Source organism: Pteropus vampyrus, unplaced genomic scaffold (genome assembly GCF_000151845.1).
Source record: "Pteropus vampyrus isolate Shadow unplaced genomic scaffold, Pvam_2.0 Scaffold86, whole genome shotgun sequence".
NCBI classification, from domain to species: Eukaryota; Metazoa; Chordata; class Mammalia; order Chiroptera; family Pteropodidae; genus Pteropus; species Pteropus vampyrus.
Window position 1 is genome coordinate 5,212,167 of NW_011888867.1, and position 18,706 is coordinate 5,230,872.

At 47.1% G+C, this 18,706-nt stretch overlaps 1 protein-coding gene across 1 annotated transcript in view; it reads right to left on the bottom strand.

Moving 5' to 3' along the window:
• Positions 1–1,623: 1,623 nt before the first annotated feature.
• The window catches only part of UBE4B (ubiquitination factor E4B), a 113,725-nt gene continuing 96,642 nt past the window's right edge, over positions 1,624–18,706 (bottom strand). The window contains exons 20-26 of the mRNA XM_011363578.2: positions 17,816–17,942; positions 15,960–16,104; positions 11,760–11,894; positions 9,174–9,365; positions 4,022–4,196; positions 3,297–3,443; positions 1,624–2,990 (exon numbers count right to left, since the gene is read on the bottom strand). Of these exons, the coding sequence (XP_011361880.1) occupies positions 2,929–2,990; positions 3,297–3,443; positions 4,022–4,196; positions 9,174–9,365; positions 11,760–11,894; positions 15,960–16,104; positions 17,816–17,942 (983 nt within the window). The 3' untranslated portion in view covers positions 1,624–2,928. The remainder of the gene's footprint in view (positions 2,991–3,296; positions 3,444–4,021; positions 4,197–9,173; positions 9,366–11,759; positions 11,895–15,959; positions 16,105–17,815; positions 17,943–18,706) is intronic.

The window sequence follows — 18,706 nt, forward strand, 5'->3', positions numbered from 1 at the left end:
GGCAGGAGTGGCGGAGGGATCAGACTCTGAGGCCCAGGTGGCCTAGAGTCACGTGCTGGTTCCACTATGCCACCTCCTTCATACGGTTGTTGAGAAGTAAACGAATGAAAACGAGTGGTTCGCACACAGAACAGGCTCATGAAACGCCCGTCATCCATCAGCCAAAGGTGGCTTCCTTCAGCCAACTCTAGCTCACACCAACGCCAAGCTCACAGGCCACTGCGGACGTTCCCTTCAACCAAAACCTTAACCTAGTCAGACGGGGCCTGTTTATGCCACCTTGGAACCCCAACAAAAACACCGTGAAATCCACTATTTTATGTACCAAACCCCAAAGTGACAAACTGTGAACAAAATAATGTGCTCAGCTATTGTTTCAAAAGATAATTGATCGACTCCTTCTTAAAACCCACACAACGATGAGTCCCAAGGGTAAGAGATTAATCATCTTTCTCCCAAGGATCACCTCTCCTCCACTCATCTGAACCTCAGATCCTCCTCCCTCTGTGACCGCCTTCCTTGTAGCCAAGACCTACTTTTAAAGTATTTTGGAACTTATTTTAATATCTGTACCTAATGGATTGAAGGCAATCAAAATTATTATAAAACAGCAACCCCGAGACTCTAAGAAATCCCCAAACGTCTTCCTCCTAGACAATACCCAGCAGAAAGTCTATGAAACTTCTGAATGATGAATGCACATGGAGGATAAAGTAGCATCCTATCATATTCATGGGGGACAAGTGGGACGTGCAAATATGTCACAATCTGTGCCTCTGAAGTTTATAATCTGGATGGAAAGGAGACAAACAATTCACGTTCATGACATGGATTAAAGAAACGAAATTAGTCATAGAAGCCAGCAAACATCGTAATTTTATAGGCACGTAGACATATGGTTAATAAAAAGTAAACTAAATTAACAGAATTATCTGCATGGTAGAATTATGGGTGATTTTCATTTTCTTTCACAGAGTCTAAAACTTGTGCTGCAATAAATACAGTGTATTTTTTGGAGAAAAAGTGATTTAGTCCAAATGTGCTAAAAAGAAGCAGACATGGTGGCTAGGGGCCTGGGCTCTGAGCCTGGACACCTGCTCTTCCACTGACTAGCCAGGTGATTTTGGGCAAATGACCTCACCGCTCCACCCTCCAAACCCTGAGCTGTTTAAAAAAGCAAAGATGGTAACATCACCTTCTTGAGGATGAAACTATAACGTAAGGGCCTTTGCATAGTGCCTGGCGCACAGTACATGCTATGTAAGTGCTATTATTATCCCACAAGCTGGCAGATACGGTTTTGTAAACTGCCGTGCCTAAGAAAATGTTTATGAAATGGGGTGACCCTGAGTGAGAATTTTAAAGGTCAGGGAAAAGAGATTTTCGAAAGGGGACCACCTTGAGAAGGGCAGAGAATGAAGGTGACAAAGGTCAACCCCCTCAGACAAGCAGAGTGGAATGAGGAGCAAATGGGGCCTAGAGACTGACATAAATCCGAAAGTTTTATTTTAAAAATAGCAGCTCCTAATTGGCTCCAGGAGAGAGAATTCGCCACATGCAAACTCATTTGGCTCTTGTTTACCCGCCCCTTTGATTTCCACAAAAATAAGAGACTCAAAGATGTCTTCTGAATGTGTTTCACCGTTTATTGTAGTTTGCGTTAGGAATTGAACAGAGGACATTGTCTGTGGAGGGGGCAAAAAAGGAAAAGAAGAAGAAAGTATGTTTTTGTACTTAATTTCTTCAAAACACTTTATGGTTTCCAATCCTTTTTTACCCCAAAGGAAATTCGAGAATTCAAGTATGTTAAGTGGGGAGCAGTCATACAAAAAGTCTTATGTTTCTGTGCTTGAGTGTGGTTCTGTGTGTGTTTTTACAAGCAGACAGACATCCACATTTCTTGCACTCCATTTTTGCTTTGGTAAGGCCAAGCCCCAAAGGACACATTGTATAAATGACCCCTGCCTCGAACTCACAGACTCAAGAGTTGAGGAGAATTCATGTACCCTCAGAGGATAACTGTAAAGGTTTCGAACTGTCACGTAGCATTAAAAACACTAAAACCCCTTTCCCCCAAAACCATCAGTCGTGTAAGTCCTGATAAACACTTCCTTTGCTGCAGCTGTTCCTTAGATGCCTAACGGGAATCATCGCAAGGGCCAGAGCAACAGGATTCTCTTCATTTTGCTTAGAGTAAAAAAAAAAAAAAAAAATTTAAAGGGACATTTCAAAAGAAAAAAAAATAAAAACTGAAATTCAAATTCTGAAAATATCTTGCCTTTTTTATTAATCATGTCATCTAACACCAATTAAAAAAACAAATATGTGAATATGATATAAAAATACGATCCCAGGATTAACACTTTGTTGCAGGCACAGTTATCTCACAGAATATATGTTTGGAGGGCCAGGGAAAGGAGTTTATTTTTGTTTTCGCTTCTCTTAAAAAAATCCACAGCAGTGCAAGTAGGGTCAGGAAGGGGGGAAGGAATAAGATTCTTTAGCAGCAAAATGTCCAGGGTTCTCTAATCACAATCAAATCAACGGATATTGGATTCAGGGGGGGAAAAAAAGAAAGGTGGAGGGGATGCTGCCCAGACGCATTCATCACCAATCACTACGAGACTTCCGTTGCAAAAGTCCCAAACTGCGACATGTGAAGGACGTGCTTTATTACATAAGCGATCATAGGATGTGTCCCTCAAGCTTTTGACCACATTTGTCATTTAAATATATGTACAGGAATTGGGCTCCGCTTCTCATTCAAGTCCCTTCAGATCTCCACTGCTTGGTCGCTCTGGGTGGGCTCGCGGTGTAGTTGCCACGTTTGGCCTCTAACGTTTGAACAGCGTTTTCACCAGCGATGCTGCTTCTGCTGGCCTGGCTCGCCCTGGCTGTTTCGAGCAGAGGATGGGCAAGGGGGACGGTTTAATGATCACTGTTCTGTTTCTCTCTCATCCAGGCGTGAATCTGCTCTTTCAGTTCTGGCACTGAGAAGAGAAAGGGAAGGGTCAATGGTTCGACGGGAGGGCTCCTCCTGAGACATGCCGCTCCGCTCCTCGCTCTGTAGACACGGAAAATAAAGGCCATTCGTGCCCTCGGTGAAACGAGGCACGGGGAAAGAAACGGGCCGCGAGGACTAGACTTCGATAGTGAAAAAGAGCGAAGAACGTTTTGTGTCTTTTCCATGAAGCGTCACAAACTACGGAGTTTCTGGATTTGGGACCCTCCCGCCCTGAGTAACCTCCGGTGCTACACGATTTGGGCACCACCGCTCGGCACGGAGGCGGGCGTACCTGGTTCCAGCATGCTCTCGGTCAGCGTCTGCCGGTTGAAGGGGTCCGTGGGCGAGTTCAGCAAGTGCCGCAGAATGATGGAGCGGTCCATGATGGTGCCCGAGGGCAGCCGCACGGGGTCGGTCATCAGGGTGTCCATCAGAGGGTCTGCAGAGAGAAAGCAAAGCAAACGCCGATCTGATAAGAGAGCCGAAAACTGATGAAGACCATAAAGCCCCTCCTAGCTGTGAAAAATATAAAAACGGATCCGCAGGAATGGCAATCACACGGCCCCACGGGGCCCCTGAGTTTGGCAGGCGATCGGGAGTGGCGTGCAGGAAAGGCATGCAGGCTGCCGCTTGTAGAGGGGAGAGTCCCCTTTTGTCAGCTGCTGCTGGGAGGAGCGCACAGAGGGAGAAGCCGGTGGCCCAGACAGTGACAGCCGCCTGGAATGCATGCCCTGAGGACGGCTCGGAAGTTTCCTTTGAAAACGCCAACCGCCCTGGCAAAGGCAAGGCTGGCCGCAGACTCTTCGGGCTGACGTCTGGTTTGAAATCAGGTGAAGGACTTTTTTTCCCTTTTTAACTTACAATATGAACTAAACACAGGCAAATGTAATTTTCACGCAGCGTCTCGAAAAGCAACCGCAGCACACCATGAAAGAACCCAGAACGTCTTCTTTTAGTGTGACCTGATTCCAGTTCACTGAAATCAAAGGCCGCAGCCTGGGAAGGGGGCCCACTTGCCTCGGAACTCGTCCGGCGCGTCGCTGTAGTCGATTTCGGCGCGGGCGTTCTTGGCTACTATCTCCTCCACTTTCTCGGCGAGAAGCTTGAACTTCTCTATCGCTATTGTGGATTTGATCCCTGCCTTCCGCATCTTCGAGATAACCTCTTCGAACAACTCTTTGCTGTAGGATCTCTGCGGATGAGGAAAGACGATGAGTAAATACAGGTTAGGTGGAAAGAAGCAAGTTGCAGAAAATACTCCAAGTGTAATCTACTTTTTATTTTCTAAGAAAGCCCGAAAATTATAATGTGTGTGTGTGTGTGTGTAAATACTTTCACGTGGCCATAACTACATAAAGACTGGGGTAATACGCACCAGACCACAAGGCTGTTACCTCTGGGGAGGGCTTTCAAGATTGAGGCAAATGAAGGGAATTTAATAATTTCTGAATTATTTTTACAGCAAACATGTTTTTTTTTTAATTTAAATACTGGAAAGAGAAGGAAGTCTCGTCTGTTTCCGTCCTTGCGAGGCCGTGTTCTCCAGCAGCATGAGGGGGGTCGATGTTTCAGCCCTTTTTCCTGAAGCTGAACATGGTGAAAACCACCCAGCATCGGCCGTCATCCAGAGGGGCGTCCCCCGTCCCCCGTCCATCTTTAACGCCCCCTAGTTAAATGTCACTGGCTCTGCTGATGGGAGCAGACACGACTCATGCCTATGAGAGTGTGGCGGGGGGGATGGTTGAGAGGGTGAGGCCCCCGCAGACCCAGACAGACCTGGACTTCCATTCCGGCTCTACCACCTACCCGCTGTGTGGTCTTACACAAACCCCTAACTCTGCTGAGCCCCCCGTTTCCTCAGGTGTAAAATGGGGGGTAGAGACATCTACCTCACAGGTGCCTAACTCAGGCCAATCACTGCCATTTTAAAATATTAAAGTATATCATAATTTGCATTTATGGCAAAAACACTGGCCCCCTGTCAATGTACTGACAATGAGGCAAACAGAGGAGAATGATTAAATCTGAGTCTGAACAACAGGGTCATAACCTGAGCCCTGTCATTCCTATCTGAAGATTCACACCAACATCTCTGGGTATGAGGATGAGAGAATGTCTTCCCTTAGAGCGCTGAACTGAAAGTCCTGTCTTGCTTCTTTCCTTTTTTAACTTCAGTTTCTAAGTAAGCGCACATGCTCACCTTGTCCTCCACGCTCACCCGCGCCCCTTAGTAACGCGGCGCCACTGCGGGGGGAGGAGAGCAGAGGGACGGGCAAAGTGCTGCCGTGTGTAGCAAATGACTATGTTAATCCAACAGATGCTCGATTTGGTGCCCGCTCACATGAGCCAGGTGAGCCACAGTCCCCATCCATAGGGGACAAATGGCCAAAAGATTGTTGGAATGGCAAAATTAAAGTATTTTGCACAGGGAATTAACAAAGCTTGGGTGTCGCTGCTGAGACAATTTCACCTTCAACTTCTATTTGTCGCAAGTAGCCGTTCTTACGACAAGTAGCCCGTTTGTTAGCCCCATAAAACTTCACCTGTTCTGTTCTCGACAGATGATGAGTGTTTGACCAGCTGACCCGAGCTGGCTTCTAAGTCAGCTTCTCAGACAGCAGTGCAGTGAGCATTATCAGAAACCAAAGGGCACCTATCAAGGGACGTGGCATTCAGCCTCGCAGAGCAGCGGCATCAATGAATGGAACAAATACTTATTGCTGCGCTACTGCTTCATGTCTGATGTGGGCTGGGTCAGAGAAGAAGTGAAGACATTCTTGACTGCAAGGATCTTACAGAGTGCTTGCAAAATTAAACGTGAAAATATCTGTAAATCATACACCTGACAAAGCTCTAGTATCCAGAATATACGAAGAACTCTTAGAACTCAACATCAGAGAAAAAGAAAAAAAAAATCTAATTTGAGAAAATAGTGAAGGACTCAAACAGACATTTCTCCATAGGAGACATAAAAATGACTAATAAACACATGAAAAACTGTAAAAACAGTATCTGTCATTAGGGAAATGCAAATTAAAACCACAGCGAAATACCACCTTACTCTCACTAAGGTACCCATTTAAAAACAAAAACACAACAAAATAAAACGAAACGAAATAACAAGTATGGGTGAGGATGTGCAGAAACGAAACAAACCCTCGTATGTTGCAGGTGGGGATGTAAAATGGTGCAGCCAACGTGTAATGGTTTGGCAGCTCCTCGAAGAGTTCAACACAGAATTACCATGTGACTCGGCGACTCTCCTCCAAAGTATGTACCCCAGGGAATTGAAAACAAGTATTCAAATAAATGCTTTTTCACAAATGTTCACAGGTGCCCCACTTGTAACAGCCAGAAGATGGAAACGACCTTAATGCCCATCAATGATGCGGACAAACAAATCATGGTCTATCCATATAAAGAAATATTATTCAGCCACAAAAGGAATAAAGTACTGAGACACATACTATAATATGGATGAATCTCAAAAACATTCTGCTAAGTAAACAGTCGGACATAAAGGGTAACAATGATTCCGTTAATAAGAAATATCTAGAATAGGCGAAGAGGTAAATCCAAAATTAGGTGAAATAAAGACAGAAAGCCGAGTAATGGCAGCCAGGGGGATGGGGGTGATGACCTAACGGGTACACACCCTCCTCTGGGGGTGACACAGTGCTTTGGAGCTAGGCAGAGGTGACAGCCCCACAACATTATGAATGTACTAAATGCTAACAAACTGTACACTTTAAAATGGTTAATCTCATCTTAGATGAGTTCCACCTCGATTTAGAAAAAGGGACAGACTGCACGGGAGACGTGTGACTGCGACCGGGCTGGTTACTAGTTATTTGAACAGCACGTGGTGCTGACGGACAGCGCTCCGCGAACATGGGCACTGTGGCCCATCCACAGACCTGCAGTCTGCCCGGAACAGCGCAGTCGGAAGTGGCTGCCGGGGAGCTTGCTGAGGCCCCTAAGGCCTCGGCATCCGGGTCCCGGGCGCTCTCAGCTCCAGGGCCAACTGTTCTGCCCGCTCCTCCTCTGACAAGGGGCTCTCTCCTCAGGTTTGTGAATGTAAAGCTCAGTGGCTCTTTTGTCGTCTCTTCTGGACACTTGCTGTCAGCCCTTTCAGTACACACAGAGAGAAGTCCGTTTCTTTCTCTGCACAGCTACTATTTTCTTTTTCTTTTGTCATCCCAGGAAAACAAGACATACGAGACCAAACCAACAAACAAGGCCAGAGCTCCCAAAGGAAAAAATAAGCTTCCACCACCTGTCTTCTGGAGCTTTCTAGCTTTCCATCCTTCCTCCCCGCAACCCTCCAAACATTCCAAAATAAGCAGGTCGTCAGGGCCCGAATCACCTTATAGCCAGTATAAATGGAAAATGCCCAATAATCAGGACAAATACCACCCTGGAAAAGGAGCAAAACAACGCACTTAAAATGTGAAAAAAGTCAGACACGAAAGGTGACAGATTATACGTTCATGGGTCTCTCCATCGTGTCACTGGCACTGCATGTGTTTGCTTCACGGGTCTGGAGAGCAAGACTCTTTAGACATCTGAGAAGACCTATGTGTCACTGTGCATCACACAGGTGCCACCACAGGCCACCACCACAATGCGCAGGGATTACCAGGCAGTGTGGACGTTTCGTTGGTCGCCAGAGAGAGGCAGCTGGAAGCACCCCTTGGTTACCCACTTGGCTGGGTGTGCTGCAGCCATTTACACTGCACATTGTGTGTTAGGTGCTTGTGATGTGGCAGCCACAGCAAGACCTACCAGGAGAAGAGGGAGCACTCACTAAACGACTCCTCCAGCCCTCACAGTTCTAGAACTTTCCACACCCTGACCTCTGGCAGGGCTAGAGAAGCCCGACCTTGGCCTGCCTGCTGCCCAGGGCGGATGACAGTTCCCTGGCTGGGGGGCGTACCCACGTTCTTCCCCTCACTGCGGGCTGCGCCACTTATGTACCATTCCTGAGCACGTACAGAGTTATAGAGTTGCGGGTGAGAAACACTGTAGCATCTCTCCAAAGTAAGCGCACATGCCTAACTCCGTCCTTTCCCATTACTATTTGTCAAAAAACTGCTAGAGAAACGTGTGGTTTCTTTCCACTGCAGGCTCTGTCAAGACCATATCTCTTGTTTATAGCCAAAAGTACCTGTATAAGTGACGACTATCTCAATAAAGTTGTTATTTAAAAAGAGTACCTACAATTCCTTCTAGAATGCCTACTGATGCTTCACCTGAAATGTAACGTGTGGAACCGAATGTGTGAACAAAGATGGAGAGACAGAAACAAACGTGGAACTTTCCGGGCATTTTAAGTGGAGGGCAGAGAGGCTGAGAATATGGATTCGGGGCCAGATGGCAGGTGGGAACCCTGCCTCCACCCCCACTAACCTCACGCAGGCCTCGTTTAAAATGAGGGCTCTAACTGAACCTACATCGCAGGGGTTTGTGAGGAGTGAAGGAGAGCAACCATGAAAAGTGGTTAAAAGTTGGTATTCGGTTAATCAACATTAGTTACTTTATGTTGAAATGATGCCGGACAGAAGAACGCGGAGGGAGGGGAGGCCGTTGATGAGACAATTTGCAAAGTCCACAGCTGCAGCTGGACCAGAGTGGCAGCTGTGGGGCGAAAACACAGAACGGATGTGCTCGCAGGGACGCGAGAAACGGAGGGGAGGGGAGAAGGTGAAGACGGCCATCCGAGGTCTGAACCTGAAAGACCATAAAACAGCAGCAGCACGAGAGCCGGGGACGTGGGAGGAGGATGCGGATCCCCTGGGAAACCGAGCTCTTTCTGGGATGGTAACAGAGTTGGCAGGTGAGGCCTTAGCAAGGTCCTGGGCGGCGAACTCGGATGGAGACGGATCTGGGAGCCGCGTCTGCTCTTCACGGCCAAAGGGAGACAAACCACTTCAGTCCAGTCCACACCGGACGCGTCCCCGGCCACAGAGGTCGAGCCTTCCATTTACAGACTCGAGACTTCTCAGGCCATATTTCGAAAAGTATCACCTTCCTTGATTTCAAGGGTGGAAAATCCAGGACAGATGGACACATAATTGCCAGGAAACCCACAGAGAAGCAAACTCAGGCCGCCCGGGTCAGCAGCCTGAATCCGATGCCCTCCGAAAGGGGCCGCTCCCTTGACACTGACCTGGTCGTCCGCGATGGCTTTAGCGAACCGGGCACAGTCCAGCTGCAGGTAAATATCCGTCAGTTGGTCCAACAGCTTCTTGGGTTCGAAGCCGTATTTCTCCGGGTTTTCGACTTTCAGGTCGCGGCACTTGGGACCACAGAGCTGCTGAAGGTTGAAGTTCAGCATTGCGGCCAAGCGGGGTCCAAGTTCCTAGGAAATCACAGGGTAATAGGACAATTCATGCTGTTGAGACAAGCGAGAAGGACCAGAAACTCCTATTTCAGTGGAGGAACAGGAAATGGCTGGATTAATCTTCGAAGAGCCCCTTATAAGTGCTGTGTGTCGTAAGCTGAAGACGAACATATTCAAAAATTTTTTTACTCTCCATTTCTAATCCAATAATTCTAAAACTTAACAGAACATTGCAGATGGGTGGAATATTTATAAATACCAACAAAAGGCAACCTTTTCTATAAATTCGTGCTTTTAATTATTAAACCAAGGATCACTTAAAATTCGTTGAGAAACACATAAAAGGGAAAAAATGATTCATATTTCCATTATTGTGATACAAGTCATGAAAGTTTCTGAGTATGCTTTTTCAGCCATCATTTTACGCATTATTTTTGTATAAGTAAATTTCAAAAGCCCCTGACAATTCCGACAGGATGCACCACTCTTATTTATCGAGTGCAAAGAGGTAGAAGATAATGCAAAAGAGGAGATAAAATTTATATCCTGAAGAGTCTTAAATATAGCCAGTGAGACAAAGCAAACCTAAATGAAACAACTAGGAAATAACTATAATGCAATAACCCACAAGATGACACAGCACCTACTTCATTGGGCATACACGGCTTTAAGCAAACCGGAACTAGGCAAATCTGGCTTAGAGTGTATTAGAGAAAACGCTGGCCATCAAAAAGGAGTTGTGACAGCTTCTCTTTAGGTAACGAGGTTTTCATTAAATGTAATGACTGGATTTATACAACTCCAACTTAAACTCAGCTTTCCAGGAATCTGCTTTTGCACCAAGTACTCCTGTATTTAATTAAGAAGTTAAGGAGTGGTAAGAATAGGACAGAATTGGTAATGTTTTTTTTTTCTGAAGTGGGAAAGTTTTGAGCTCGACGGTTAAGGTGAAACGGAGCAGCAAAGGGAAAGGAAACGTCAAAGCAGGCGCAGGCGCAGGCACAGAGGGGCTGGAGGCGACGGCCAAGGTGTGCAGATGGCTTAGGAACTATGCACAGGCCTTGAAAAAAATTAATTTTAATTGACATGAAAATATCAAACTTAGCTTTCGATAATTTCAAAATTGAAGAATTTAGAACTACATATAGGCTTCACAATAATTTAGTCTTAAATAGTTTTTATCGTTTCTACCTTCTAACAATCAAATAGCACTGCCGTTGGAGTCACGGGGCAGAACATCAGACACAATTTAGAGCAGGGACCGGCAAAGTCCCAGCTGCAGGCCAAACGTGGCCACACTCGTCTGTGTACGCGTTGTCCGTGACTGCCTCCGCTCCACAACAGCCAAGCTGAGTCACTGGGACAGGGACCGAGTGGCCCACCATGGCCTTCGCAGGTAAAGTTTAAAGAAATCCCATCTGCAACGCTTTGGGGAAGCAAGTGCCTGAACCATCAAGTGTAAATCAGCTGCAGTGTCCTCGTGCTCTCGATGGTGAGCTCGTGTACTTTCACGTTCCACGGCTCTTGCACAGAAATCTGTTTATGAAGAGACGGGAAACGAAGAGGGGAGAGAGGAGACTCATCTCCTGAACTGCGCATAGGCCAGGGCGTGGGATAAGGCTGGAGGTGGGAGCGACCAGGGCGTGGGATAAGGCTGGAGGTGGGAGCGAATGGGGAAACTGGAGGACACACGTAGTGAAAGCACCTTCCGCTGTAAACTTGTCTCCGTGTAAGCAAGTAAGTACCAGACCTCAGGCCCCTTTCTTGCCTTCCTCACTACGCTTGTTCTGGCCACGTCATGAAGCTTCTAAACTGTGTGTGCTTGGGAGGTGGGGGGAGGAGGAGGTATGAAGGGGTAAAGGGGTGGGATGGGGGTTGAAGCGAAGCGGAGATCTTCAGTTATGTCACTCAGTCTGTTTCAGAGACAAGACCCAGGTCTTCATTTTGACTATCTCTGATCTATCATAAGCCCTAATTAGGGCTCTCAGTAACCTTTGGCTTCTTGAGTATAACAAAGCTCCAGCTAAGAGAACCAAAGATCTTACACATTATCATTTCTACTTAGTATACTAATTTCCAACTGATGTTACCTTGTGCTTTTCCTGCAAATGAAATATAGGAATTGATAATGATAAAAAGATGTCACAGTTTCAACATTAATGATCCACAGGGCTGTCTAAGCAGAAAGTGAAATCGGTTCTTCTGGAAGTGACCGTTTGCTGACTTTAGTCTATCAATGGTGGTGTGTGTACCAATTAGCCCAACTGGGAACACAATCAGTAACAGAATTTCACTCGTCAGTGACTGTGATGCTGAAATGTCCAGGATTTCAACAACTATATTTAGTTCTAAGTGACAGAATCTGAATGTGGAATCCAACAGACAAAACAAACAGCCAAAGTTTCTACTCACCGGTCGGAGGAACGGCTTCTGAACCTGCTTCGTGAGGATATGGAACATGTCCACGGTTTCCGTCGCCAGGGCAAGATACGACCGTGAAACACGCTCGTCCTGAGCGAGCTGAGACTGACGGGCCTGCTGCTGATCCTAGGAAAATTGAGCAAATGCCAAGCAAATGTCAGTCCTCGTCATCAGCTCACTAACACGCTGAGTGTGACAGAAAAATACGGTCAGCTCATAACTGGGAAAGTGCATGAGAATGCCGACTCGGAGAAATGCCGGAACAGCCCGCCCCGGCGAATCCTCCAGCTGACTGAAGTCTCTTCCTTTCGGCACCAGAACTCTTTAGGACTTTGAGTAAGGTGACCTCGGCACATATATTTAACTTATGTGAGACTCGGTTTCTTCAATGATAAGCGAAGTCCCATTGACTTCCAGGCAGGGTGAGCTAAGGATCTTATGCTGTGCCTTTGTTGGGTGCTAACGAAGGACAGTTCATGTCCCTTAATAACAACGTTTACTTAGTCATCATTAGTTTAAAAACACATGATGTGTCCAGCTATGGCACGGAGGCCTACAAGTTATGCCCCCGTACCAAGTGCCTGTGGACTGCTAAGCTTTTGGGTTTTGTCTTTCTGCACTGTTAGGCTGTCACCCCGTAAACTGTCAGCATGCTCGCCTCCGGCACCATCCACCTCCTTCCATTCTGCCACAGGCTAGGAAACAAGATGACAAGGTGGATTTGACTCATGGGTAAAAACGGGGGACACTAAGGGCTCTGAGATGGAGAAGATACAGAAACAGCAGTAAAGACTTAAGTTCCTACATCTGCTCAGAGGCGGTTTACTTTGTGTTGGGGGAGGAGAAACACCTAGAACAGCTGAAGCTGCGAATGAGTCCCCTGGGTAAGTGCCCTCGGAGTAAGTGCTCGCTGGCGACTCTGTGACAACGCTGGGTGACTCGTCCACTGCCCCTTGGTCAAGAACGAGCCGACTGAATGAAAGGCCGAGCCAGGGGAGGCATTAAGAGCAGCGACGAGACGCGCCTCTGTGCGCGCCTGGCGCCCCACTCGCCGGTGACTATTCCCTCGCCCCTCTGCGGGCCAGCCCCTCCTCCAGGCACTGCAGAGAGAGTGCAGAAGGTGACTAGTGGGGCTCCCCGCCCTCATGGAGCTTAGATTCCAGTTAGGGAGCCAAGCAACAAAGAACCCCCACCCAGATACAGAGGAAGTCTGACAGCGACGAAAAATAAACCAGGGTAAGATGAGAGGCGTGTGCTGGGGTCAGGGGATGCTGTTCTGGAAAGGGCGATCAGGGAAGGCCTGTCTCAGGAGGTGTCACTTAAGTGGCTGTCTGAAGGAAGCGAGTCGGCAAAAATCTGGGGGAAGACAGTGCCAGACAGAGGGAACAGCAAGCAGAAAGGCCCTCGCTTGTCAGAGGAAGAGCAAGGAGGCAGGTGTGCCTGGGGTCGGGGGAGCAAAGGGTCGGGGGGAGGGCCAACACCGTGGCACCCTCGGCTGGGGCTGACTGAGGAGGAAGCCGAGAAGGGTCCCGGCAGAGCGGTGATAATGAGCAGGCCGCTCCTCAGAGGCCTCCAGTTATGGCAATGTCAAGGTGGAGGCCGAGACCAAACAGGGGCCAGCTGCAATAATCCAGACCAGAGATGGCAGTGGCCCGGAGGCGGGCGGCCAAGGTCAGACCTGGATGTCCTTTAAAGCCCAGAGGTTTTGCTGGGAGGAAGAGGAATCAAGGAAGGTGGCAAGGTGCTGAGTGAGAGCAATCCGTGGGCTGCAGCTGTCACCGAGACTGCGCAGGCTCAGAGAGGAGATCTGGAGGAGAACAGCGAGGGTTCGGTTTTGGACCAGTTAGGTGTGAGACACCTATCAGACCACCAGGTAGAGAGCAGATCAACAGCCGGTTACAGAGTCAGGAGAGACCTGAGCTGGGGAGACACAGTCGGAGTCTGTAGAATCCAGGTATTTAAAGCCCTTGGGTAGATGAGATCACCTAGCAGCGATTTTTCAACTGGGGGCATCAGGCCACGTGTGGGAGTTTCTGGTTGCTTAACAACTCGGGGAAGAGGGCATGTCATTGGCATTTAATAGGCGTGAGCCAGAGATGCTAAATGTCCTGCAATGTACGGGACAGTCTCTCATAATAAAGAATCATTATTATATCAAAATTCTACTACATTCAAAATACCAACTAGCACCCTCAGTGAGAAGCACCAACCCAGGGAGCAAAAGAGAAGCGAAGCTTGCAGGCTGAGCACTGAGGCTCAGAGGGCGGAGAGAGAGGGAGCCGGTGGGGAGGTGGGAGGCGGAAAGTGACTTCAAAGTCAGACAGCAATGATTTCTGAAACAGCACTTATTAGATTTATGCCCTTTTCCCATCCACTAACACAGATGGAATCAATAGTATCTGTTCAGTCGTTCCAAACAAATGCTTTTAAGGACTGACTGTGGACAAGATAATGTGCCACAGACCCGAATCCCAACATCTAGGGCATAAGCTGGTCCAAAATATGCATCGCAAGTGGGAGCTCCAGAAATGCAGAGGAAGCAAGAATCTGCAGCTACACCGACTGGGGAAGGCCAGCCATGAGGGATTATTTGGACAAGCCCTTACTCAGAGAATGGGCAGGAATTTAATGTGCAAGGATAGAGAGCAGAAGCTTCTGGGCAGGGATGTCTCAGGCAGATGAAACAGGAGCGAGCCACCCTGAGCGCCCTCTGCAGGCCAGTCCTGAACTACGTCCCTGCCACCCACCCGTCTCTTCTCATAGCTTTCCTGCAGAGGAGGAACTACCTCTGGTTTGTGCTCGAGGAAAGAGAAATTAAGAAACTTTTAAAGTGTAGCAGCGTCAGTTCGCAAACCCAGGAGCCCTGGACTCAAAATCTGGGGGCCATTCAACGAGGCCTCGTGTGTTTCCTCAGCACGTTCTGCAAGGACACAGAACTGGTCCAGACTGGAGCTGACTGCCTGCAATGGGAGGTAAGCCTGGAGGTAAGCCTGGAAGGATCCCTTAGTGCCACCCCGGGGAGGCATGGAGCATCAGGCCCAGGCGGATGCCACCGTGGGAAATGGGGGCTGCGGGAGCAGCTTTTGCAGGCGCAAGAGCAAAAGTTTAAGGTGTGGTTAGAGATGAATATGAGGGCAGTGGGGAGGATGGCCTCCAGTGGGTGCCAGTATGGTGCCAAGGAAAAAGAAGGGCACGGCTTCTCTCGACAATACAACCAGAGGGGGCTCAAGGAGCGTGGCGGCGTGGAGACAGGAGACGCCCAGCACTCGCAGACCCCGGGCAAAGCCCCCCGAGAAGCTGGAGTGTGTAGTTTAAGCACGTTGGCTAGAGCGAGATGTACAATTCTCCTCAAAGCTGCCAGAACACGTGGGATGAAACCTTCCTGAAATGGGCCTCACTATCTTATGTTGAAGGTACTTTTCGATTCCATAGCATGAGAACTTTGATGATATTTTCATTTTATGATTGCTACTGCAAGTCAAGAAAAGTTAGCCCTCCCCACTTTTACACGAGAACGCCTACTGGAAAGCAGTTCGGATTCGGAGCCTAACAATACTGGGAACAGAACTAACCAATACGTGAAGTCAGCAGTAGCTGTTAGGGGCCTAGTAACTGACCAGGGAACCATCTAAATGGCTGCAGTCAATGTTGGGAGAGGGCAGCACGCTGTCACTGGCACAGCGTGAATTTCTCATGGAACCTGGCAAAACAGGCCTCGTTTCCATTAATAAGTGAATAGAAAAAACCAAGATCAACTGAAAGGAAAAAAAACCCAACAGAACCCTGAGTGATTTACATAGTTGCTTAAAGATCATGTGAACAAACTGATTCTCCCCTAACAGTCAGAATTATAGAGATGTTTCCTAGTTACCTTCATAAATCCTAATGGGCATATCTGGATAACAAACACTCTTCTGCAAAACAAAAAGCCTTTGGAAAGGCAGAACGAGTTTTCCGGACACATTTGGAAAGACTTCTCAACTTATCTCTTAACTTTAGGGCAAGTTTAAGTTTTCTCTTGCCCCGAACCCGGGATGTAGCCTCGTGGAAGCCCAGAGGAGGAATCCCATGGGCCTGACCCGGCCGGATCCAGGCTGTCAGGCCTGCACGTGCAGCCTCCCGCAGAGCTCCGCCGCCCGGGGCCCACGGCAGCTTCCTGCGAGGCTGTCCCGGCCCCTGGACTGTGCTCACCCGGGGCAGCTGCTCCCACTGCTCTTTGTTCTTCATCTCCTCTTGCACTTCGTGGATCCGCTTCAGAGACTCCAGGCTTTCGTCAAGCAAAAACGTCGTGTCGTTGATCAGCATGTTTATATAGCGAACAAACTGCTTCCCGGAACTGAAAAGGCAATTACACGGGACGTGGTCACACATCTGCCCAGAGCAGAAAGCCAGAAAGCCACAGCCGATCCCGGGGAGAACGGGCCTCGGTCCAAGGGGCCGAGCACGCCGCCCTGCAAGGCTGCCGACCTTGGTGCAACCCAAGTTCCGCGGAGATCAAGGGTAATTCTCTCCTTTTGTTATTCTTTCTAATTAATCGTGATAAACTCATTCCAGTCATGTGCTGGAGCCATGTTGCATGGCTCACTAGAGCCAATCGCTAATATTGCAGAGTTTTGTGAGCAGATTCCCTTGGCAGCTTCAATTTGGCAACAGTGGAAGTATTCACACCCCCAGAAAACCAGCAAATGCCGATTTTTGTTCCTTTAGAAAACAGGTTTACCGGCACACCCCTGGCTCATCCCCTCAATGATTTTAAATAGAGAAAACATTCTTCTGGAATAGAAAATACACTTAAACTCACCAAGATATAAAGAAAGCACAAATAATTACCCACATTCAAGCGGCAAGAGAACCAGTGATACGGTTATTATTATCAGGAAAGACGCACTGAAGAAAACTAGGCAGCTGTAACACTGATACAGCAGGACATTAAGTCACTTTACAGAGCTCGAAGCTTTCAATCTATGGAACTGTCCTGCACGTTGTCTTCTAATGGACGGACTTGCCGGTGAACTGAGATGGCCTGACCTATCTGGGTTAGCCTTTAAGTGCCAGATTAGTGAAGAAAAGAAACGACTCATCGGGACCCACCACTGCGTAACGAGGGGCGGTAAGCCCAGGCCTGGGTGGAATGAGTTCCTATGGACCAGGGTGGGTCCCTGAGCTCCATGCAGAGCAAGCTGTGCCCCTGCCTGGTTTCCCAAGCTCCTGCCAAGCTGCCATTGGAATATAATTCTGAGTATAAGAGCAGTTCACAGAAACAAATGATTAACTCAGAGAGTTTACTTTGCAGAAGGCTATTCAGCAGATGGTTGGCCCACTGGTACCATGTATATTATTGACTAGTAACTCAGTTAACAAGTGACAACTAAACTTGATCAAACAGCTAACAGAAGCTGTAAAGGATCCAAGCAGATGGGATAAATTTCTCCTAAAGAATAATTCAGAGTTCAACATTTGCATCTACCATTCTTTTTAAAGTACCTTTATTTTTTGAAACATAATTTACATAGAATTATGAATGTCCAGGTGCAAGTAGTTGCTGAAATTTCAAGTAAGTAATGAAAAGTCCCTAATCAAGGTTTAGGGCCTTACTACAAAGAATAACACTCAAATGACAACCACAATCCAACTGCTTCTAAATCGAAACTCCTCCCAACATTTCTAACTCTAAAGCTTGGTATGTCGTATCTAAGAACACTACAAGATCTCATTTTAGTAATTCTGACAACTTTATTTAACACTGCAATCATAGAAACACCAAATACACTTGTGACATCATCCCAGAATATTTATAGATTTTTTCTTTAGGTATATCATTCTCAAAGTATCCTGAAAAATCTAAAGTTCAGAGACGCCTCGCAAGCACACTTAGACAACCCTGCTGCCATTTAGAGGTACCACCTGGAAAAACTTAAAGGCAAACTTAAAGGAGGCGGAGACCAAGCAAACAGTCAACAAGAACCCAGCTGTGGAAGCTTTTAAGCAGCCACTCTACCTGTGATTTGCAAGAGTGCAAGCTGTGACATTAGCGGCCCGATACTCACTTGAACTCCTCCATAAAGGTGCCGTGGTGAGCTATGTTTTGCCAAAGGCTTTTAAAAATGGTGCTAATGTGATAGCGAATGGTGAACTTGTCATAGAACTCGCTGGTAGCTCCAGTATGCTCAACATCTAAAAAAAGAAAAGACAAAGCGATGGAAGGATGTATACTTTCTTACCTTTTAAAAAGCAGTCATTGTGGCTACAGTGTTACTGAGTAAATACGAATCTGCAAATTCAGAGCTGAAAACTGCTTGGTGTCACTGGGATAGCATCCATTCACCAATGACCAGAAGTTGAATTGTCATACCTCCCCCAATGTGAGCTATTAATTTATAGAAATTTCATAGCACTTCAAATGAGCATCCCTGAACAGAAAAAAAAAACTGGGTTAAATTTTATTAAGGGTCATGTACCTATCGAATGTGACTATTATTTTAAATACTTATGAATTAGGGACATTTTTAAACATGTATCAAGTAAAGCAGAGTGAGTTCCCATGTACTCATCACTCATTTACTGATTTCCAACATCCATGTACCTATTAAATTGGAACAAAGGTCAAACTTAGTGATCCAAATGACAAACACCTTGAGCTTTAGAAATTCCTGAATTCATGACAAATTTTAAAAAGAGGGAACCTGTCGGGAAAGACAAGAGGCTTAAGAAAAAGATTTTTAGAAATGTAAAATAAGATGCCATTCTTCACCTATCAAATTGGCAGACATTACAAAAATGATGATACTGAGCGAAGGTGAGGGTTTGGGAAAACAGACACTATAAATGTAGGTTGGACTGAATGGTGAAGCAACCTCTTTAAGGCAATTTGACAAAACGTATCACAAGCCATCAATATGCCCAGCTCTCTGACCTACCAATTCTATTCAAGAAAACAC